A 25,898-nucleotide genomic window follows, 5' to 3' on the forward strand; every position below is an offset into this window, starting at 1 on the left:
CTGGGCTTTGGAACAATTTAATTTTGGTGATGTGCCTCCATCTATATATATACACTCGGGAAGCCACTATACAGGGCATGGCAGGACACTTTGCATTTGTCACCTTAAAAATAAATAAATTGTTTACTTTATCTTCACTAACTTCAACATAAATTTCTGCTAATCATATATCCATCTTTCATTTTATAGAATTGTAGCTCTTACTCACATCATTCCTGTTGTGATTTAATATTTCAAATCATAGAAATTCAGCAGAATAATAACAGAAATTCCTGAATGGAAAAATATGTAAGATAAGGCAAAAGCTAGCATTTACTTATAGAATGTTGGTGTGTGTGGTCCACAGAAACATGTTACAAATTTGGGAAATTTGTGGTAAGGTCTTATGGGACCAAACTGCTGAGGTCATTGGTCCCTAAGCTTACTTATCTACTTAATCTAACTTATGCTAAGGACAACACACACCCTATGCCCGAGGGAGGACTCGAACCTCCGTAGAGGGCGGGGGGGGGGGGACGGTTGTGCTGCGTGGACTGTGACAAGACGCCTCAGACCGTGTGGGTACCCTGCGCGTCAAGCACATAACAGTAAAAATTTAACACTACCTATTGAGCTCCTTCTCTTTTTCTAGTAAGAGTATAGACATTCACACACAACCACACAGATAGCCAAACATACACATTCAAAGTAGCAGCTAAACCGGTTATTGAATATTGGTTATAGAAAGCAGTTGCTGGGCGGATGGAGGTGGGGAGGGGGGATAGGAAAGGATGAACAAGTCAAGGAGGGGGTAGCACGATAGTGTGAAGCAAGTCTTTCACCATATATCTCAGGTTGAATTTTCTTTCTACTACAGTAACCACAAGTTGAAGTAATGATTTCGACAATTTCTTTGAAATTTTGTTTATCTCTTAGCACTCTTCTACATCACCACCAGTAACTAGTCACCATAGGTATAAAACTGACCTTGATCCTCTGTTCATCAGACTCTGCTGCCTGTTCCTGGAGGGCCTCTTTCTGGCTGTCCAGAGTGACACAGAGATCCCGAACTGTAACAAGGTCTGCCTCTGCTCTCCGCAGCTTGTCTGTATGTTGTCGAATTTGTGTTTCAAAGCCTGCAACTTTTCCTGTCAGTTCTGCAATCTGGAAAAGAAAAACAGATTGATTATAATTGATCATTTAATTAATAAAGAGCAATACATAAATAATCTTCAGTAACGTAGAAACAGACAGTAATGAAAAAGAATCTCCCTCTGAATATCTTCCTTCACTTGTTTTTTTTTTTTTCTTTCACATCCTTTATGTTTCTGTTTCCCATTCACAGCACTTTTATTTTGCTCCATTCATCTATTGTCTGTTAATTTTGCTGTCATTCTATGAATTTCATCATTGCTTCACTATCTACTGTCTCGTATCTCCTAACACAATGCATATGCTGGTGAGCGAACAGCTAAGTAAAACTTATTGAGTCATGGAATTGTAAGAGTTGGTTCAGATTGCGAGGCCAAGTCTAGGGTAGGCAGCTGGACTGCCCCAGTAAGCCATGTGGTCACCGGCTTTATCAGGAGTACAAGGGAGCAGCCGCTCCTTGTAATATGACTCGAGAGGGCCTTTTGCATCTGGTAGTCAGTCCGTACAGATCAGTCTTGAAGTAACATGTTGGGGAACCGATAGTGCTGTTTCACACTTGATTTTGGGCAAGAATTTTAATATTTGGCCACACTTAGGAAAATTCCTCTTCTCTCCCCCCCCCCCCTCCCCCCCTTTCCCACATCTCTGACCTTGACCCTTGTTTTATAGACACTTAAAATGAATCGGTTGGGCTCATTAGTTTACCAGATATCAGAGACCTTAGTATTTAAAATAGTTTTAACCTGAAAATGGCTAGGATTATGAAGTTTCAGATAATTCAGATTATGTAACAATTTGCTAATAATAAGCCATAAATAATATCTACCTCTTATCTGTTAAAATCAAATGTGAGGAAGAAAATGAAACAATATATAGTTTTGTTTAAAATTACATGTAAGAAGAAAGAATATTTAAGGAAGAAACAATATGTCTAATGGTTTAAATGCCCTGCTATTGTAGTTAAAACTAACTATGGAGAAAGAAAACGAAACTGCACATTTTCAAATGCATTTTTCTTCTCAGAGTCAATTTTAACAGAAAATGTGTACATTTTTGTTTAAAAGAATATATAACCTATGCCCAACCGAATATTTATTAAAGTATCATGTAAAAATTACATCTGCAGAGAACCAGATATTAATTTTCAAGAAATTATTATTTACTTTTTCAAGCATTGAAGTTATTCCACTAGACTTGATTATAAAACTTGCTTTGTCAGCAAACAGAACTGTTTCTGCTTGTTGGATATATGATGGCAGTTTATTTATCTACAACAAGAACATGAGCAGACCCAGTGCCAAGCCCCATTGTACAACTGTTGTGATTATTCTCCATTCCAAAGATACTGTCTCATTGTGTACACCCCCAGAGCTCCTTAATACAACACTATACATAATTTTATTCAGATAGTATAAAACCCAGTTATCAGCAAGATCTCTGATGACATAATATTTGAGCTTGTTTAGGAGAATATTGTGACTGCACACTCAAATGCTGTTTGACAAGTCACAGTAAACACCATTTGGCAATATTTTGCCTTTTTAATTTTGTATAAACTCATTGGTGAATTGAAAAATAGCATGTTCTGTGGAAAGACACTCGTAAAACCCATACTATGACTACGTACCTTATTTTGAGAGTGGTGTGTTATGGTTCTTGCATACATAATCTTTTCCAAAACCCTGAAGAAGCACGTACGCAGAATGACTGGTCAACACTTATTAATATCTGTGTTACTAGCTTTCAAGTAAAAGAGTGTGACAAGAGGAGCATATTTCAGTCTGCTTGCAAGTATTCTATGTGATAGAGATGTGCTGCATATATGAAGAACAGGATATTAGTATATTACTTGAGATATTATCAGTGACATCAGCTTTTCTGAATTGCGCAGGTGGGAACTTTCCCTGCAATACATCCCACTTTCCCGTAACCCTCCTGGCCTCAACCTTCGTTAGTCACTGTCCTCACCCATCCAGCCCCCTCCCTGTTCCCATTCCAGTACTACACAGCCGTCATTTCACCACCACACCCAGTCTTTTAATTTCTTTATTTTTATTTCTCTCCTTTCTGCTACTTACCCCCTCCCCTCTCCGCACCTTCTCTCCTGCCCTCCGTCTAAATTGCCACACTTCACTGTCTGTCACTCCCCCATACTATCCCTCCCTCTGCCCGCCCCAGCCTCCTCCTTACCCCCACCCAGTCACCACTCCCATCATGCACTGGTGCTGCTGCTCGCAGTGTAGTTTCAGCTCTCTGAGACTGCAGATTGTGTGTGTGTGTGTGTGTGTGTGTGTGTGTGTGTGTGTGTGTGTGCGCGCGAGTGCGCGCGTGCCTACTGCTGACAAAGGCCTTAATGGCCGAAAGCTTTAATTGTGCGAGTCTTTTTATTGTGCCTATCACGACTCAGCATCTCCGCTATATGGTGAGTAGCAACTTTCCTTTTCTCGTATTGTAACTGCTATCATTTATTAATTAGCTGTTTTCTTTAATAATAAAGTCCTTGCATTCCTCAACTCATTTCCTGGTTTCTCTTTTTAACTTTCGCCCACAAAGATTCAATTCTACTGTCTCAATTATTAATTCTGGACATTATAAAGGTTTGTATGTTATTTTTAATCAGTTTCCTTAATAATAATAAATTTCTTATAAAATGTAATCTACACTAATAAGATAACTGCAAAACTGTCATGTCCTGCTTGAATACATTAATGTACAAAACTAGTAGATGAATTTTCATGAGATTTTTACAGATAATTTGAGCACAGCTTTGGGCAACATATAGGGCTTACTTAAAATTGGATCACAGAAAAAAAGATATTGTAGTTATACTTTTAGGAATCTGCTCAGCTTAGTACTTTGGTAGTATGCCTTCAGATGTGGTACACCAAAGATCCAGTAGATGGCAGTGTTGGCTCTTTTCCCTCAGTGACAGAAGTATTTTCCAAAATTTTTATCAGTGACAGAACTAAATGCCACAATCTTATCTTCACAAATGAAAATTAACATAAAATTTACTTGGCTAGGATATATGAATTTACTGATTTCACTCTGTATATTTAAAACTTAATCAAATTGCTTTACTTCTTCCAATAGGTTTTATTTACATTTGACTTCTTGACTAGAAAAATGAACTTATTGACAAAGTGATCCTATAAGTGTTGTATTTTTACTAGTTGAGATACAGAACCCTAAAAACTGAGGGTACACAAAGGCACAACTTGTGTTGCAAAGTACGGGTATATCGCTAGCCATTCCTATTTCTCTGTTTGTCCTTACCTTTCAAACAATTTCCTGTCACTTCCAATATAAATGTTTAATCCAGGGTTTCATTACATTTTATTAGTCTCATAATCTTCTTGGGGAAGTAGCTGTTGAAGACTGATAGAAACCGATCAATAAATTGCCTGTTGGCTTCTGTCATGGGTTCCATAAAGACATTAAATTTAGAATAGACATCTGTCACATTATGCATATTCCTCCAATCAAGTTTCTGTAAGGCTGCCTTGAAACTTCTTGTTTTGAGTTTACTAATTACTCTAACTGTTTTCCATGATATCACTTCACTGTAATCAGTTAAGTTATTTCATATGGCTAGCTGTGCATCACAGTCAGAGGGATCATCCACTCACTACTTGGTGTGTTGGGACCCTTGCTTTTCATGTTGTATGCTGATGACACTGCAGACAATATTAATAGTAACCTCAGTCTTTTAGCAGATGATACAGTTATCTATAGTGAAGTACTGTCTGATAGAAGCTGCATAAATATACAGTCAGATTTTGATAAGATTTCAAAGTTGTGCAAAGATTGGCAACCTGTTTTAAATGTTCAGAAATGTAAAACTGTGCTCTTCACAAAATGAAAAAAAAAATCTAGTATACTATGACTGTAATATCAAGTCACAGCTGGAATCAGCCCACTCATACAAATACCTGGGTTCAACACTTTGTAGGGATATGAAATGGAATGATCGTGTAGGTTCAGTTGTGAGTAAAACAGGTGATAGACTTCAGTTGATTGGTAACACTGGGAAAGTGTAATCAGTCTACATAGGAGACTGCTTAAAAATCACTCATGCAACCAGTTCTAGAATATTGCTCAAGTATGTGGGACCCATACAAAATAAGACTAACAGAGGGTACTGAATGTATACAGAGAAGGGCAGTATGGTTGGTCATAAGTTTGTTTGATCTGTGAGAGAGAATCACAGAGATACTTAAGAAACTGAAATAGCAGGCTTTAAGATAGATATAAACTATCCCTATGTATTGCTCACAGAGGGGTCATGAGGACAAGATTAGAATAACTACAGCAGGCACAGAGGCTTTCAAACAATCATTCTTCCCTCGCTCTGTATGTGAATAGAATAAGTGGTACAATGGAACATACCCTCTGCCGTGCACTTTGCGGTGGTTTGCAGAGTATGGATGTACATGTAGATGTAGTTAAACTTTTATATCACCCACAAAAATTTTGACAATTACTGTATTGCTTTTTGGTGTAGTTCCAGTGGGAAAATTAACAACAGAACTAATGTTGTAAGTGTTAAGTAACATTTCCGAAAGATGTCTTTCGTCTGGGTATTTTAGAAATTAATGTTAAAATCTCTACATTCACCATTTGCTTTTTTTCTTTCTGCTTGTTGACATACTACTAAGTCTTTAAGAATATATGGAAGTTTACCAGTAATAGCAATTCACTATCACAGGTTTCCAATCACTGATCTAAGCAGAAACTACTGGTTTCAGTAGATTTGAAATTGCTCATATTTTGCACATACATGGCAATCCTCCTTTCGCCATACTTTCCATATAGAAATAGGTTGCTAATTTATAGTCTTCTATATTTTAACACATGGGTCCCTGGATTTACATTGTGCTGAGACAGAAATAATCTACCAACTTCTTTGTGACATTCTAGACCATTAACTTTGTGTTTTTAGTTTTCTAACATTCTGATGCATCATGTAAAGTTATTCAAAGAAGTTTGTTTTGTGAGTGACAATTTATCAAGACCTCTTTTAAAGCACTCACTGAGTGAGGTTTTTAGACAAAAAAAAAAAAGGCTTACCTCTCATACCCGTAATCACAGAAAATCTACCACTAGTCACTGGTGAAGTTTTCTTGAAAAACACAAGACTGCAAAGACCATCGAATTTAAATCCTTGAAAAAACTGATATCAACATTTTGTATCTTTCAATTTTCCTTATGGAAAATATGTACTATCACATGTAAATTAACTTAGTCAATGAAATATTTAAAGTATAAGATTGAGTTTCTGTAATAATCATGGTACACTTTATTTAGGAAATATGTGAGAAAATTGTGCACCTTTAAAAACAGAACCCAGTATTAAAGCCATTAAAGAAAATAAAGGCAACAGTTAAACAACAGAACTTCATCATCAAATATGAATAAGCGTTGCCCATACTGCCTGCCTTTTATATCATCATTATAAATCTAATTACTCTGTATTTTAAAACTTCCTATAGAATTTGTAGATAACTTCCTATATTAAATAGGCATGATGGACAATAAATGCTAAAGCCACTGGCAAGCCACGTTTAACATGAGTCAGTCACTAGTAACTGTAGCGAAGGAATCAGTCTCCACCAGCCAGTTGGGGCCATTGCTTATATATTCATAGTAATACCAGTCATTGTTGGTTAAATACTGAAGATGAAACTTTATTCTACCAACAGCATACAAAATTGCAATCTCCAGATGAAGGCTCATTAATAACCTTGGTTACACAGTTGGTTAACTATGGTACAAACTATAATCAATAAGGCCATATACATGAAATCTATAATATGTGGCAGAGATAAATACTGTGAGCAGTGTTTATCATCACAACATAGTGGACTGCTCCCCACCACTCTCTCCAGCCATCCTCAGGGAGTTTTAATGGTTTGAAAATTATCGTGCCATGACTGAAAATGGTCAACTAATTAATAAATTTTAAATTTTAACAACTTGTATATAATCCTAGGCTCTTTTTATTTAAAAACTTTTACTCCAATTTTTTGATCACTGTTTTCCAGGAACAATGTTCCAAAAGCTGCTTAGTTTTATGTTTACTTGTTCATCTTCTCATAAAATTAAGTTCATTTTGAAATTTGAGAATGCACTGAGATTTGTTGTTGCCACTACCACTGGATGATTGGCACTGAGTCTACACCAGTACTCTGCGACATGTTACTCAAATACTAAGGTGCAACTTCAGACTGATGTACATTTTTTTTCATCTGTATGTTTTCACAAAGGATTATTGTATCAGCATAAATTCAAAATTAAGAAAAAAAAATTGAATTCGCCAGTCACGCATGGTTGACCATGTCTATGCTGGGTCCAAGTTTATTTTTGAAGTCTTGCATCCTGATTAGTGGAACACGAGTTGTTTTTAAGTGTTCTACAAGGAATTTATTTGTTTAATGAACAACATGTTTATGGACTGAAACTTGGGATTTGAACCCTTTAAAAGTTTAAAAAACATTCCATCATCTGTGAAATTGTAGTGACAGGTGTTTTTTGTGCAAGTTTGGAGGGAAGATGTTGCTACAAGTGACATTTATTAATGGAGAAAATGATTGGTAGACTATTTTTGTCTCTTTAGGTGGGAACATTTTACAAGAAATTGGCGAAAGAAAAGTGAACAAATTCAATGAAGGAAAACATACTCTTTTTATCACAGCAACGAACTGCCGCCAGCCATGGTCATGGCCAAAACCATCAAGCAGCATTATAAACTACCAAATCATCTACCCTATCTTGTGGAAAAAAAGAGGACATGACAATCAAAGGAAATTCAAACATTGACACATCAAATGAAGAAATCATGGCAAAACAGCTCATGTTTGGAGCAAATCAACAGACCTTTCCTGTTAATTCTAAGGTCTTAAATAGGAAAGAAAAAGTCAGTGTGAAGTATTTTCTGTTAAAACAGATTATACTGAAAAATCTGAGATACACAATTCATTTAAGAGTAACTGATTTTACAGTCATCTATTGGTTGTGAAACTAATGAACCATGTATGAATAACTTCCAGAGTCCTGTTCAGCTTACTACATGATTGCACGACACAAGACTCTATGCAAATAGCACTGTACGAGAAACTGGAGATACAAAACCTACAGTCAGTGTGCATTGTCATGAATGTGTCTACCTACTATAGCTCTGCCAGCATTATCACTTCGTATTCTTATATAACTGAACAGTTCCACTATCTACGGAAGTAACAGAAACCTGTGGCCTTCACTTTCATGTCTCCCACAGCCTATGCACAAATTCATCAGTATCAGAGTATCAGAAACGGAGACCAGTTTACCTCTCAAGATATTATCTTGAGATTATTTTACAAGACTGTATGCATTGTGCACACAATTCTGCATAGTGAAAGTAGAGAGTTCCAATTTTAAGTGCTTCCTTAGTCTTTTATCTGTAGGGGGCAGCTTTCCAGTCCAAAGGCAAACAGGGGTACAAAACTGTTTTCAGCATCCCTGCTCTCTCTTGAATTAGGGGTGTCTGCTCTTACTGGAGATCACCTATCATCAAATAATATAATTTTTAAAACTGCTGGTAGGTTGTAGCAGCAAAAAATGGTTCAAATGGCTCTGAGCACTATGGGACTTAACATCTTAGGTCATCAGTCCCCTAGAACTTAGAACTACTTAAACCTAACTAACCTAAGGACATCACACACATCCATGCCCGAGGCAGGATTCGAACCTGCGACCGTAGCTGTCCCGCGCGGTTCCGGACAGAAGCGCCTAGAACCGCATGGCCACTGCGGCCGGCGGTTGTAGCAGCAAGTCAGGTTGTGACATACTGGAATAGCTCAGTTGATGTCGACTAAAGGCAAAGATTCACATATGAATCATAGTCAAGTACATAATAAAAAGTCCTATTATTTTCATTTAAAATATTAGCAGTAGCTGGGATGCTAACTCATAAGATCATGATGATATAATGCTCTCTCACCTTTTTCTATTCCTAGAAGCTCAAAATTGTTGTGCCTTTTATTTAGTATATTCCCATATTAGTTCAGACTGTAGAGCTTTAAAAATATTTTGTATAATTTAGATACATGTATTACATTAACAATCAATCAAACGAGTATTGGTATTTTATGTCCCTCACACCCTTCTCTTTCACACCAATACTTCATGACAATATGACGTTTTTCAATAATATACTCTTTTCCTTATTTCCAATTACATTCACTGTTACAAACAGTTCCACTACAATTCTACCACATCCTTATATAATAGCTATTAGAGCATGTACCATATGATACATGCCTTTATTTTGTGCTACATGCAATAGGCTATACTTCAAAACAAATATCTTTAGCAGCACAACTGAACTTTCACATGACATTTCTTGCTTTAAGTACAATAGTACCTGAGACTCATAGCTGTGTACCAAGGAATCCCTTGTTTCGAGTTCCCCTTCGAGCTCAGCAATGCGGTCCTCGGCAAGCCGCAGTTTTGATTTTTGTTCTTGTGCTTCTGTTTCTAAACTATGGTTATTACTTTCCAGAGCTTCTGCTTCCAGGCTGAGGCCACGGAATTGTTCCAACATTTCGGAACGCTCCCGTTCCTGAAAATTAAAAGCAGCATGCTAAAGATGTGATACCAAATAATTCATATTCATTTTGAATGAAAGAATACATGACAGTGGTATAATATTCTACAGACCGGTTTTTGACTGTTACACCATAATCAGGTACAAAGATAAATACAAGGCTCTGAAAGATTTTAAAATAGTGCAACTATAGAATACCTCAGTTGGTTTCCAATGCTGACAATGGTTGTTTTCTCATTAATTACTAAAACAAGTGAAATTATTTAAGTAAAAATGTGATTTAAAAATATTTAGGACAAATGAAAAAGGTGATACATTAAGTAATGAACTACATGAAAAACTACAAAATGGTTCCAAGAAGGAAAGTAAGTTGAACAATATATAGCAAAATTTCATAACATGTTCCCAGAGGGTGACTGAACAAGATAAACTCCTTAAAAGGCCCAATATTACAGACAGGTACAATTTAACATGCGAGACTAAACGAGTTAATTAAATGTTGGGCTCCATAAGGTTCCCTTTCTGTGCAGCGACTGTGGAATATAAAATTATAAAGACTGTAGCAACCAGTCGCGGAACTGTAATTATACATAGCAAAATTTTCAGTGGACAAATGAAACTGTAGTAATGTAAATAGGAAAAAATATAGCATGTGACTAAGAGGAGTCACTGATAAAGTGGTCTGGATGGAATTATTAGCAGTATCTTTAGTCAGAAATGGTGAGTAAGTTTAACTGTGTCTGATTGTTTAGTACTAAGCTTCGGCAAGTGGCTGTACTTTTAGTAATCTCCATTATTTCAAGGTGATTCATCTTCCTTCTCTTTTGGATGCTATGTAAGATTTCATGTTGGCCTTCTTGAAGTAGGTACTAGGCAAAAGTAGAGTTTCCATTTCTAAGTCACCAACTTCTATGGTTTTCCTTCGAGTGGGTGGATATTTGACTTGCCAGATGGGCCTATTTAGAATCTATCGAAATTACAAATGATTTTCTATAATTCACTCTTTTCCAAAGCTGAAGTACTGTCTTTACCACTGGGAAAAAAAGTGTCCATCAGTGTCGCGCACATAAAATTATGTTTTAAAGTTCATGGATTTAAACTCTCTGGCCACATTCACAGAGACTTTGCTAAACGTGAACTGTGCACCATTTATTCAGGTCTGAGATGGTGGGTCAAATACAGGGTGCAGAAGAGAGGAGACCTGTTATTTTTGTTTTTTTTAATGCACTATGAAGTTCACCATGGCAGGGGTATAGCCATTGCTTAATGCACTTTGTTTGACTGTGTTTAATTCAGTTTATAAGTTGTCATAACGCTCTTGGAAATGGATATTATGTGAAGTATCACTGAATGAAAGGCAGCATGGTTCTGGGTCACAGGGTGTTGAGAATCGGCAGGTATTACATTGTCAGTGGTGGTACGCTTCCTGTAAACCTTGGAAGTGTAAATGTGATCATGAATATCTGTAGTTGAGACTAAATAATTTATGGAGTTACCCCAAATCTCAATTGCGAATTTGATAGTGTTGAACTTAGAATGTAGCTGTTTGAGGAATGTTTGAATTTGTCTGGTAATACCTGTCCACAAGCTTGACACATCATCAACATACCTAAACCAGTATCCAATATTGGAAGAGAGTGAGTTATTTTCCAAAAAAACATTGTTCAAAATTGTCCCTGAAGATTTCTGCTAGGACCTTACTGATGGTAATCTCACAATTAGACATTAATTGTTTGTATATCTTTAAGTACTGAAAAGTCCAGGATGGAATAACAACATTATGAAAAGGACAGACTGCGACTCAGCAAATAAAGGAGACTTTGAGTCATACACAAGCAAAATGAAAAACACTGCTGAACATTTAAGCTTTCAGACAAAAAAGGCCTATTTCCAGAACAGGAAACACACATTCACTCAGGCACAACTCTCACACATATGGCCACTGTCTCTGGGCACTGGGGATTGCAGACTGCAACTGTGTCTGACACAAGCCTTAATGTGCTGGGAGGAGTGGTGGGGGTAAGGAGGTGGCAAGGGGTGGAGATGGAGAGAAGCAGCAATGTAGGGGTGTGGGAAGATGGTGTGCTACCTGTGGGAATGTGCAGGGATGTGGTGGGGACAGGATGGGCTACCAGGTGCACACATTGGGACACTGTGTTGACCTGGGGTCTCTGCCACTAGCAGCCCATCCCATCCCCACCACATCCTTGCATATTCCCACAGGTAGCACAGCATCTTCCCCCACTGCTACTCTAACCCTCCCTCTACTGGCCCAATGCCGCCTAGTTACTGCCACAACCCAGAAGCATTCATAGTGAGCAGTCAGGCCCCAGTGCCTGGAGATAGTGCCATTCGAGGTGTGTTCAAAAAGTATGAGAATTTTTGTTTTTCTGAAAGCATCCTGAACGATGTTTCCACACTGTAATTTTTGATCAGAATTCCACAATTTCTGAACAAACTTTGCTGCTACACATTTTGTGTCCAAAACATCCAAAGAAATTGCTTGATATGAGATAAAGGACATGCCAACATCATCAGCAACTTCTCTGATGGTGATTCAGCAATTTTCCAGAACCATTTTCTTTACTTCTTCAACAATGTCATCAGTGATTGAGGTTCTAGGTTGTCCAGGGAGGTTCTTGACCCTCTTTGAAATGTTTATACCATGTGTAAAATCTTGTATTACTCATAGTCGACTTTCCAAAAGCCACAGTCAACATTTCAAATGTGGTGCAGCATTTTATTTCATATTTCTGCCTGCCTGCTTCGTTTTCTACAAAACCTTAGTATTATTTCTAATGGCCATCCCATAATACTGCTGAAGTACATCAATCATTTTGTCTGGCAGCCTGCCTCTCATGGTTTTACCATCAGAAAGTTTCTTGTTTCTCAAACTTTATTTCAACTTCCTCAACCTGGTACCCATCCTCTTCTGGATATGAACAATACAAACACGTAATTTAACCTTTATAACACAGCAATTCACAGCCTTCTAATTAAAAAATTACCGATTTTATTAGATCTTGAAGTAACACACGTAAAAATTTTAACGTTTTCAATCGATGTAGATATTATTTTAAAAAAATAAAATAAAATAAAATACTCCCCATGTTAGTTTATAAATGATATATATGTCACTTCATTTGGAAAATTGGAAATTTTATAATGAAATAAAAATCTGAAAATGTGAAAAAAAATGTCCATTCTAACTCCCCTTAAATAACTAACAGCTGTAGAAATCACTACACGAAAATATTAATTTACGACTACAAAGGCTCTCCTGACAAGCTGGAGGTGCGTCCTTGAGGATTCTACATCTACATAGTCGCGCTATTCATCTGTGTCCTCAGTGGCTCAGATGGATAGAACGTCTGCCATGTAAGCAGGAGATCCCGGGTTCGAGTCCCGGCCGGGGCACACATTTTCAGCTACCCACATCGAGGTATATCAACAACACCTGTCGGCAGCTGAGGGTTTCAGTTAGTCATCATTTATCTACATAGGAGATGCTAAATACTGAACTTGCCACTCTTGGGATGTGAACAGGTAACAGCAGAGAGTTGACAGGCTCTTAAAAAACCACCAAATAAAATGTGTCTTCCATCTGGTGCATGTGCGAATGATGATGTGTTTCATAAAGGACAGCCTAGGTCTAATGAGATGAGGAAAATATGACATTCTGTCCCTGTGTGGAAAATCATAAACTGGGCAGAAGCAACACAATCTTAATAACAGACACAATGAATGGACAAGGGCAGCCAGAAAAATCTGCTGTTGCTGAACAATGTCTTGATAGAGGACTCAGCATGAATTATGGAGAAAGAAAGCTCCTCTTGGCTGCATCCACTTACTGAGACACCGTCATTAAAGCAGCACTCAAAATACATATAGCTAACAACTTAATTAACGGAGACACAGGTTTTCAACTCAGCAAAGTATGGAAATCAATACTGGTGGCACTAGGGAATCATCAGCTGCAGACAAATGAATTCAGTGATGTATGTCCTATTGAAAACCAACTGCCCAACAGGGGGCTCTGGATGACAATGTCCCCTCTTACATCATATTGCCCTGCCTCTTGGCACCTGTGCTTTTCTAGCAACCTGATGTATAAATTGACAAGCCACAAGAACTAGCTACAGTTGCACCTGAAGATGACAAGCAGCTGCGTCACAAAATATTTTGCAGTTTACACAATTTGATCAGATGATACACTTGAGAACCTTTCAAGCATCTCTTGACAAATTGAAACAACATGTGAACTGTAGAACACTATCCTCTGAGAGTTCAATGCTCTCTGTCTCTGTTGTATGAATATGATTATGCACTGTGCACAATCCATATACAGTAATATGCAAATAAAACTTCATTTGCAAGGGAACATTCACTTCGGATATTCATTTTTCATTTTATATTGCTCTATCTCCTCTGAAAATCAGACATATTATTCCCATTGACCTCACCTGTCTTCCTCCAAAATGACAAGCTTTATTCATAAAATTTGTTCACAATTATCAACTGTACTGGGACTTGCATTTCTTGAAAGTAAGTAGTGGTCTACTGATCATGGTTTACTCACTGAAAAGTTGCTACAACATGACACTGCCATTCTGCTGATAACCCAACAAGATTTTATCAGTGAAATTTGCCAAAAGAACCTGTATTCACATACAATGTCAAAGTTAGTTTCCTTTGTGTGTGGTTAATGTGATCATTTAATTACAACTGATATTCATTTGGATTACTGGAAATTTTATACATTACATTTATGAATTTTATACCCATTAATTAAATGGAAATATTCACAACTATTTACTTTTAAAATATAACACACTTCCATCACATTAACAAACACATTATGATTTTTTATTACCTTTAAATCATTTGCTTCATGTCTTTCAAACACAGATACAAAACTGCAAAACGACCACTTATTTCATGCAGAAATAAGTAATCATTTCAAACAATATGACACTCTTTACAAAGTTTTGAGGGGGATGGGAGGGTCCGTGTCAAATGTTGGAGAGAAATGGGATCAAAGATTTTCTATGATCAAAGGAAGGGAAAACCAGACTGTTCTCACAAATCTGCTCATTGTGCTGGAGAAAAACCACATGCTTTTTATGTTTAAGAAGATAAGAAAATAATTAAGTAAGAGTTATCTACCTTCCTTGCAAGCATGTCTTCAATCCTTTTGATCTCCTTGACATAATCCTGAAGCTGTCTCTTTAGCGTATCTGCCTCGTCACGAGCTCCAACCAGTTCTCTGTTTGCAATATTGCAGTCTTTTGTCACAGAGGCCAAGTCGTCTTGCAGGCGCCTATAAACAAGAAGTGGGGTATGTAAGTTTACACCTTCTAAACTGACTAAACTATGAATTTTTACTGCATTTATTTTTTAATTATTCCTGAGCTTAATATTTAGAACAAAGAAAAGATAAATCATACAAGCGAAGATTTTAAAGAAGTCACTTATGACAGGGCTGTGGAAGAGAGTGTATAGGAAAGGGACAAAAGAAAATAATCACTGAGAAATACAGGCAATGGACACACACAAGACATAAGGAAATAGTGGCTAGTGGCGGAGATGAGACAGTAGTTTCAATCGAAATCCTTAATTCTTTCCCAATAGTTCCCATGCAATGGAGGGTGACCCCCCCCCCTTTCTCTCTCTCTCTCTCTCTCTCTCTCTCTCTCTCTCTCACACACACACACACACACACACACACACACACACACAGAGTTACATTCTGCTGTGTGTAATGGGTGAAAAATGCACAGTAATTTTCTTATAATTATTACATTTGTAACTAATGTGGTACCCTACTAATTACCAACAATAATAACAGAGTGATTACCCTCAGTGGAACAAAAGAAACAAAATGTCTAATGTTGTGTGTATGTCTTAGCATAGGACTTTGTACCACAAATGATTACAAATATTGTCATCGTCATCATCATCATCATCATCATCATCATCATCATCATCACAATCATGGTCATCATCATCATCACCACATCATCGTGGTAAATTGTTATTGCTGTATAACACAGCATATGTAGGAGGGCATGAAACAATGATCCATAGGGTCATTCCTTTAGCATGGAAATTGTACATCTGACATGGTTTCCTACTCAAACCATTATCTACTCAATGCCTTACACAAATACTAGCAATTTGCTGATGAGAATTTAAAAACATCCTGTATATTACCACTTGGTGCTCCCAGGAGACAAATGAGTATGTCAAGTCTACAAGACATTTCATATTCACTCCTCTACTAAAGAATACATATTCATAGAAGCACATTAAATGTGAGCATTCATCTTCAGCTAATATTAAAATAAAAAGTAGCCCACCTGTTCTCTCGAAGCAAGCCATCCCTTGCTCTTTCTGCAGCTTCCAGTTCTGACCGAATAGTATTAACTTCTCTTTCAGCAGCTCGCACCAGAGCATCACGAGCTGCTGTCTCGTCCAGTGAGATGCTACAACAAACAAGTCACTGTACATTAAACATATGTGGAAACTGAGCCCCAGTACATTTCAATACACAAATATCATTTACAGGGAACTGAAGAACTAGAGATGTATAGGTATATAAAACTTAAAATAAATGCATCTGACGCTCTTATTCTGAACATGGCAGAAATTGCTAGATAGTACAATATAATAAATACCATGTTTCCTGTAATTCTGTTGTGAAGTGTGTGAGGTAACAAGACACTGTGTTGACATTCTGCTTCTAGCTCACCATTAATGCTGAGAATTTCATGGTTAAACCAATAGAACATGTTGAAAACAATTTCTGACTTTTCATTAATACTGAGAATTCCATGGCTAAATCACTAACATGTTGAAAATTATTTACAGATGACCTGACAGATAATGCAGAATGAAACATGAATAGCTCTCACCTTTAGCATATGTAGCTTGCCAATACTGTCTTAAAATGAAAAGTAATAAGTACTTAGGTGAAATGTTTTGCAGTTGGAGGGGGTATAGTGGGGTATGGGACTGTTAAGTGATGATTGTCACCTAATAGGTGGGGTTTAGTAGCTGTATATCATCTTACAAGTGTTTAGTTATCTGGAGAGAATGGCAGAAGGCTGCAATGTTTTGTGTGTGTGGGGGGGGGGGGGGGGGGGGGGGGTACTAAGTTCAATATTTTTATTTCCAAACATCAATATGTTTTGTGACAGTATCATTAAATATCGAGGTGCAATATCATAAAACAAATTACAGCCTTAAACCAACAGCAGTGTGATTTCCAGATGTGTAGTGGACTTTTTTTAATTATTTTGGAACAGAAAAGTTTTTTAGACTGGTTGCCCCAATTTGTACAGAAAATTGAAATTCAGTGGCACAGGTATTTTCCCCAAATGAATTGCTGACAAGATACAGTTATAATTACAACAGGGATACTCATGTTGCATCTGAAATGTCACCTGCATCACTGATTAATAACATATAAACTGATGCTTGAATATTGCAGCTATAACATTAATATATTTAATAAAAATCAGTGTCAAATAGTTCCCACATGACCTTTACAGTCAACTGAAGGGAGTAAGGAAAATCGCTTAGATATGTCCTCATTTCAGAACAATGAATTAACAAGGCACTATTTATAAGGGATCAAAGGAGAAATGCTCCTCTTTGAAAATGCATTGAGGCTCAGTCAAACAAAAGTGGAAACACCTTTTCAAATATCATGCTGATAGGCTAGTTGTCTGACTCAAATGACTAGCAGTTCTGCTGTTGTTGTTGAAGTCCTGTGCCATACCCCCCTCCCCCCCCCCCCTCTCTCTCTCTCTCTCTCTCTCTCTCTCTCTCTCTCTCTCTCTCTCTCTCTCTCTCTCTCTCTCTATTTCAGTAAAGTAATTACTTTTATAGGCCAAAGTGTTATTTTCATCTACTGTGTGCTCCCTTTTTATGCAGTAGAATATACTACTACAAACTTATCATCAGAACGCCGTATCAGTTCATGACAGTTGTTAGCCCTTTTGAGAACTAGATCAACTACTGTCCAATGATTGCGACTGTCCATGGGTGCAATTTCACACTGTGTGCAATACCCACAAGATGCCTGTAAGAAGCATACAAGAGTTGCAACTTTTACTTCTGATTATGAGAACAAGAACAACTCAAAACAACAAAGCAAAATTATGAAATTATGCAGCTCCTGTATTAAGAAAATTTCCTCAATGAGGCATAGATGACTTTGACTAACTGAATACACTTGATAATTTACACTTTTCTTGTTTATTTTTAATATTTGTTTTAATATAAATCTGCTAGTACTTTATTATATACACTAAATGTTTTTTTCTAAAATGCAATTAAAAGTTAATCTGCACTGGTGTTCACTTCTCCTACATGTAGAAATTAATTCTATATCTGTCATACTGTCATTAACTTTATTGTAGATTTTATTTTATATTTCATTTATTTATTTACTTTTCAAATCTTCAGCATTCGTACTAACACATCTAATGCCAAGTAATCAGATCTGTAGAGATTTGACACAAATATTTGTGAAAAATTCAGTACCCAGAGAGAAAGAAGCAAACACTTAAAAATCTAAGAAGGTACCAGGTGTACCGGTATGAAATGAGCGTTAAGATACAAATGTGTCGATAGGGAACATTTGTTGTCAACGAGCCTTAATTTTTTTTTGTTTGGTTGGTATGACATCTGTCAAAGATATTTAGGATACATCAAGTCATGGAACAAACAACATCATATGTTTTCATCGTGTTAACAATGTCGAATTTTGTACCAGAAAGTGATGACTTGCGGAAAGCATTAATTTTTTGTTTTCATTTGAAAAAAAGTGCTGCAGAGTCACATCAGATGCTTGTCGAGGTATATGGTGACCATGCTCTATCAGAAGCAACATGCAACAGATGGTTTCACCGGTTCAGAAATAATGATTTTGATGTAAGAAATGAAGAACATGGAAGACCACCGAAAAAGTTCGAAGACGCCGAATTGCGAGCAATATTTGATGAGGATGATACTTTGAGTCAGAAGCAAATGGCAGCAATGCCAAATGTTGCACAACAAACACTTTCTGACCGTTTGAAAGCTATGGGAAAGATCCAAAAGTGTGGAAAATGGGTGCCACATGAATTGAATGAAAGACAGATGGAAAACCGAAAAACCATTTGTCAAATTTTGCTTCAAAGACATGAAAGAAAATCAATTTTGCATTGAATTGTTACTGACAATGAAAAATGGATTTATTTTAAGAATCGTAAATGGGAAAAATTATGGGTTAATCTGGGACAACCATCAACATCGACTGCAAAACCAGATTGATTCGGCAAGAAGACAATGCTCTGTGTTTGGTGGGATCAGAAAAGTGTGATGTATCATGAGCTTCTAAAACCCAGTGAAACAGTGAATAATAATTGCTACAGCCAACAAATGATCAATTTGAACTATGCATTGATCGAAAAAAGACCAGAATGGGCCAGAAGACATGGCAAAGTAATTTTTTTACATGGCAATACACCTGCACACAAAGCAAAACTGGTTCAGGATACAATCAAAACAGTTGGCTGGGAGCTGCTACCCCACCCGCCGTATTCACCAGACTTGGCCCCATCCGACTAACATTTGTTTTCATCAATGGGACACGCATTCGCTGAGGAACACTTCGATTCCTACGAGGAAGTAGAAAATTGAGTGTCTGATTGGTTTGCTTTAAAAGATGAACATTTCTTTGGCGTGGTGTCCACAAATTGCCAGAAAGGTTGTCAAAATGTATAAAAAGCAATGGTCAGTACTTTGAATAAAATGTTTTTACTTTTCAATTCAAAATTAGTGTTTCATTTTTACAAAAAAACGCTCATTTCATACCGGTACACCTGGTATGGTAAAGTAATGCATGACCCAAAGGTTGCTTTGAACAACACAGTGCTTTACCAGCTATGGTCATACTGGAGATGGCATTCCCTCACCTTCTGAACTATCTTTCCGAGCCTGTTGTAGAGAAACTACAGTTTAACATGGACCTCAAATTACAATGCAACACTGCTTTTTATTCACATTAACAAGTAATTGCTAGACTCGAAAGAAGAAATAAGTGTTAGAAAACTAAAATGGCAGACTCTTGAAGACAGACGTAAACTATCCCAAGAAAGTCTATTAAAAAAGCTTCAAGAATCAGCTGTAAATGATTATTCTAGGGATATACTACAACCCTCTATGTATCGCTCAGAGATCGCGAGGATAAGATTAGAAATATTACTACGATCATTCTTCCCATGCTCGATAAGTTAATGGAAAAGGAAGAAAACCTTGTCTGAGTGCCTCTGCACATTCCCTAATGAGGGCATCAGTGCCCATGCTGTGGCTAAACAGTTCATCTCAGATATTCACATTTTGTTTGTATATCTCAGACTTCATCAAACTCCATAAACTAAAATCTATTGGTGTAATGTCTGGCAGTCTTGGTGGCTAGTTAATTGTATTACCTTGACCAATACAGTGATTAGGGTAAGTGTGGTTGAATGTAAAACAGTAAAATGTGGAGGGGCTCCCCCATACCAGAAGTACATTGCAATCCACATGGCTAAAGGTACAGCCTCAAGGTGTTCAGCAAATGATTTTTTCCAAAAAATGTAAGTAATTATGTCTAGACATTCACTCTTTTAAAATAGCTAGAGCTATCGACATGTTAATTATCAAACACTGCCCCCCCCCCTTTTCTCTCTCTCTCTCTCTCTCTCTCTCTCTCTCTCTCTCTCTCTCACACACACACACACACACACACACACACACACACACACAGAGTTACATTCTGCTGTGTGTGATGGTTGAAAAATGAACAGTAATTTTCTTATAATTATTACATTTGTAACTAATGTGGTACCCTACTAATTACCAACAATAATAACAGAGTGATTACCCTCAGTGGAACAAAAGAAACAAAATGTCTAATGTTGTGTGTATGTCTTAGCATAGGACTTTGTACCACAAATGATTACAAATATTGGCACCGTCATCATCATCATCATCATCATCATCATCATCATCATCATCACAGTCATGGTCATCATCATCATCATCACCACGTCATCATGGTAAATTGTTATTGCTGTATAACACAGCATATGTAGGAGGGCATGAAACAATGATCCATAGGGTCATTCCTTTAGCATGGAAATTGTACATCTGACATGGTTTCCTACTCAAACCATTATCTACTCAATGCCTTACACAAATACTAGCAATTTGCTGATGAGAATTTAAAAACATCCTGTATATTACCACTTGGTGCTCCCAGGAGACAAATGAGTATGTCAAGTCTACAAGACATTTCATATTCACTCCTCTACTAAAGAATACATATTCATAGAAGCACATTAAATGTGAGCATTCATCTTCAGCTAATATTAAATTAAAAAGTAGCCCACCTGTTCTCTCGAAGCAAGCCTGCTGACATATCACATGGAATTGTCTGAAGGACATGTTTCAGACTCCAAAATCTTCCTGTTAGTGTTCAGGGTATCCTAGGTGGAATGGTCAGTACTCAGGGTATAACAGAAATGCTTGTTTGAAGCAAAACACTTCACATATTTATTAGTCCTAATGATTTCAGAGATTAGTTCCTTCGTATCTCTGTGACATTCTCTAACCAATTAAACAAATCTGTGATCATTCATGCTGTCCTCCTCTATATATGTTCAATATCCCCAGTTTGTCCTATCTAGTACGGGTCCCACACATTTCAGCAATATTCTAAGATGAGTTGCAAGAGTGACTTTTAAACAATATCTTTTGTAGACTGACTGAACTTCCCCAGTATTCTATCAATAAACCGAAGTCTACCACCTGCTTTACCCATGACTTACCCTACGCAATCATTCCATTTCACATCCCTACAGTGTGTTACAACCAGGTATTTGTATGAGTTGGCTGATTTCAACAGTGAGTCTTTGATATTACCATCACAGGACAGTACAATTTTTTGTTTTGTGAAGTGCACAATTTTACATTTCTGAACATTTACAGCATGTTACCAATCTCTGCACCATGTTGAAATGAAGATCTGGCTAAATTTTATGCAGCTTCTTTGAGACAGTAATTCATTTTAGATAACTGCATCATCTGCAAAAAGCCTAATTTTACTATTAATATCATCTGCAAAGTCATTAATACACAACATGAACAGCAAGGGTCCCAGCAAACTTCCCTGGGGCACACCCGAAGTTACTTCTGCATCTGATGATGATTCTCCATCCAAGATAACACACTGTGTAGATAAGACAGCAGAGAGGTGATGTACGCACAGGCTTAATCAGTGCTCTCTCTAGTGACCGGGAAGTTTAGTGTCATGCCAAATGCAATCAATGGAAAGTGATGAAATAAAACCTGTGTGTTCACTGATGAAGGACACAATATCAGCATAATAGTGAGTTCACATAGGTTAGAAAAATCTGTGAGAAATGCTGGAGAAGTTGCTACTACAGTGATGCATGTGATGAATATGTGTATACATATAGGATGTATTGGATCACCCAACATTAAGACAGCAAGGGATGATTGCTAACACATCTATAGGGTCATACCTAACAAATGGTATGAATTTATTCACAGTGCTGGCTTGATACTGGAGAACTGCAATGGGTGCACACCAGTATGTATAATAAGTTCTGTGTCAGTGTCTGTGGGCTGGACTGTTGGTATATTTGTCATTGTGCTGCCTTGCATTGAACAGAAACCTCATGTCTCCACTTGAAATGAGATCACGAGCACTGTCATTTGTGCACTGAGAGACAAAATGCAGCATACGGGGATGAGTCTCACTTCAATCTGTCCTACAAATATGTCTGAACACATATTAGACCACAATCTGGTGGCCTGCATTGGAGAATGACATATTGGATGAAAACAAGTGTGTTGGTATGAAGTGTCCTTGGATAAAACATGATCTTCACTCTTACATGTGGTGTCCCTGGAGGAATGGTCTATATTCAAGGATCTGACAGGAATGACCATTTGAAGCTAAAAACTTCATACGACACACACACTATTCCAAATCGTTTCTGAGATAGAACACATTTAATCTACATTTTTATTTATTTTCTCTATTGTTCAATACACTGTCAGGTTTACACACATAAAACACTTAAAAAAATTATAACATATGTTTTACAAAGTATCAATTGAAAACTACCTTTTTTAAAACGTTCATCTCTAAGTATCATCATACACCTCGCGTTACAACTATTGTACAGTTCAGAACAAATGTTTGAATATCCCACCATCAACTTAAATATATTTGTGCCCTCTTAAGAAAACTTATTGTGTTGCTTGTGTCTATCTTGGCCACAATAATGCGTTCACTATGCTGTTTGTAGTAGCTTACCCATACTCCTATTTTTTTTTATTCATTATTAAGCTTACTCCTGCATTACCCCTATTTGATTTTGTATTTATAACCCTGTATTCACCTGACCAAAAGTCTTGTTCCTCCTGCCACCGAACTTCACTAATTCCCATTATATCTAACTTCAACCTATCCATTTCCCTTTTTAAATTTTCTAACCTACCTGCCCGATTAAGGGATCTGACATTCCATGCTCCGATCTGTAGAACGCCAGTTTTCTTTCTCCTGATAACGATGTCCTCCTGAGTAGTCCCCGCCCGGAAATCCGAATGGGGGACTATTTTACATCTGGAATATTTTACCCAAGGGACGCCATCATCATTTAACCATACAGTAAAGCTGCATGCCCTCGGGAAAAATTACGGCTGTAGTTTCCCCTTGCTTTCAGCTGTTCGCAGTACCAGCACAGCAAGGCCGTTTTGGTTAGTGTTACAAGGCCCGATCCGTCAATAATCCAGACTGTTGCCCCTGCAACTACTGAAAAGGCTGCTGCCCCTCTTCAGGAACCACACGTTTGTCTGGCCTCTCAACAGATACCCCTCCGTTGTGGTTGCAGCTATGGTACAGCCATCTGCATCGCTGAGGCATGCAAGCCTCCCCACCAACGGCAAGGTCCATGGTTCATGGGGGGGGGATTAAATGTTCTATCTCTGAAATCATTAGGACTAATAAATATGTGAAGTGTTTTGCTTCAAACGAGCATTTCTGTTATACCCTGAGTACTGACCATTCCACCTAGGATACCCTGAACACTAACAGGAAGATTTTGGAGTCTGAAACATGTCCTTCAGACAATTCCATGTGATATGTCAGCAGGCCTGTGCACATTCATGTGTCTAAGAATGTGCTACCTGTACCCCTTGTCTGAGCACTCTCCCAGCACATTGCCCATTGAACAAGACTGAGATGTAGGCATTTTGCCTCATGGTTCTCCATTAACCATTACTGATAATTTATGGACATGCAAAATACTAACTGCATAGATGAAAATTCCACAGGAGAATATACAGGCCATCTTTGGTTCCATTCCACAATGTTTATAGGGGACTTCAAATCACACTGACTTTAAAACAGAGTCATACTCATAGATCACATACAGTTCGGGGATGGTAATTATTTGTCTGTTTAATCTGTAGTGTAAAGTTTATTGGCATATGAATATAATAGAGGGAAACATTCCACGTGGGAAAAATATATCTAAAAACAAAGATGATGTGACTTACCAAACGAAAGCGCTGGCAGGTCGATAGACACACAAACAAACACAAACATATACACAAAATTCAAGCTTTCGCAACCAACGGTTGCTTGGTCAGGAAAGAGGGAAGGAGAGGGAAAGACGAAACGATGTGGGTTTTAAGGGAGAGGGTAAGGAGTCATTCCAATCCCGGGAGCGGAAAGACTTATCTTAGGGGGAAAAAAGGACGGGTATACACTCGCACACACACACATATCCATCCACACATATACAGACACAAGCAGACATATTCATTGAATATACCCGTCCTTTTTTCCCCCTAAGGTAAGTCTTTCTGCTCCCGGGATTGGAATGACTCCTTACCCTCTCCCTTAAAAACCCACATCCTTTCGTCTTTCCCTCTCCTTCCCTCTTTCCTGACGAAGCACCCGTTGGTTGCAAAAGCTTGAATTTTGTGTGTATGTTTGTGTTTGTTTGTGTGTCTATCGACCTGCCAGCGCTTTCGTTTGTTAAGTCACATCATCTTTGTTTTTAGATTTTTTGACATATGTGTCATTTCAAACTTTCAATAATAAGTTTTTTTATTTGTTAATCTACTTACCATTAACAGAAAAAAGAATTTTACAAAGCCTGGAGATACTGGGAGGTCTCAGATAGATTTCATAATGGTAAGACAGAGATTCAGGAACCAGGTTTTAAATTGTAAGACATTTCCAGGGGCAGATGTGGACTCTGACCACAATCTATTGGTTATGAAATGTAGATTAAAACTGAGGAAACTGCAAAAAGGTGGGAATTTAAGGAGATGGGACCTGGATAAACTGAAAGAACCAGAAGTTGTAGATAGCTTCACGGAGAGCATTACGAAACGATTGACAAGAACTGGGGAAAGAAATACAGTAGAAGAAGAATGGGTAGGTTTGAGAGATGAAATAGTGAAGGTAGCAGACGATCAAGTAGGTAAAAAGACAAGAGCTAATAGAAATCCTTGGGTAACAGAAGAGATATTGATGAAAGGAGAAAATATAAAAATGCAGTAAATGAAGCAGGCAGAAAGGAATACAAACGTCTCAAAAATGAGATCAACAGGAAGTACAGAATGGTTGAGCAGGAATGACTAGAGGACAAATGTAAGGATGTAGAGGCGCATATCACAAGGAGTAAGATAGATACTGCCTACAGGAGAATTAAAGAGACGTTTGGAGACAAGAGAACCACTTGCATCAATATCAAGAGCTCAGTTCTAAGCAAAGAAGGGAGGGCAGAAAGGTGGAAGGAGTATATAGAGGGTCTATAAAAGGGCAATGTTCTTGAGGACAATATTATAAAAATGGAAGAGAATGTAGATGAAGATGAAAAGGGAGATATGATACTGCATGAAGAGTTTGACAGAGCACTGAAAGACCTGTCGAATCAAGGACCCGGGAATAGACAACATTCCATTAGAGCTACTGACAGCCTTGGGAGAGCCAGGCCTAACAAAACTCTACAATAGAGCAGCATATTTTATCCCTTTCTGTGCCAAAGATAGGTTAAGTAAAGGATAGTGTAGGTCTTTCTTTTTTCTGGTATTGTAATCATGA

General features: G+C 37.6%; 1 protein-coding gene across 1 annotated transcript in view; it reads right to left on the minus strand.

The window, feature by feature from the left end:
- Positions 1 to 25,898, minus strand: part of LOC126198691 (centrosomal protein of 135 kDa) — a 407,813-nt gene that overhangs the window by 24,672 nt on the left and 357,243 nt on the right. Inside the window, exons 17-20 of the mRNA XM_049935187.1 lie at positions 16,078 to 16,203; positions 14,885 to 15,038; positions 9,536 to 9,733; positions 967 to 1,143 (exon numbers count right to left, since the gene is read on the minus strand). Coding sequence (XP_049791144.1) covers positions 967 to 1,143; positions 9,536 to 9,733; positions 14,885 to 15,038; positions 16,078 to 16,203 — 655 coding nt within the window. The remainder of the gene's footprint in view (positions 1 to 966; positions 1,144 to 9,535; positions 9,734 to 14,884; positions 15,039 to 16,077; positions 16,204 to 25,898) is intronic.

Source organism: Schistocerca nitens, chromosome 8, assembly GCF_023898315.1.
Source record: "Schistocerca nitens isolate TAMUIC-IGC-003100 chromosome 8, iqSchNite1.1, whole genome shotgun sequence".
Taxonomy (NCBI): Eukaryota; Metazoa; Arthropoda; class Insecta; order Orthoptera; family Acrididae; genus Schistocerca; species Schistocerca nitens.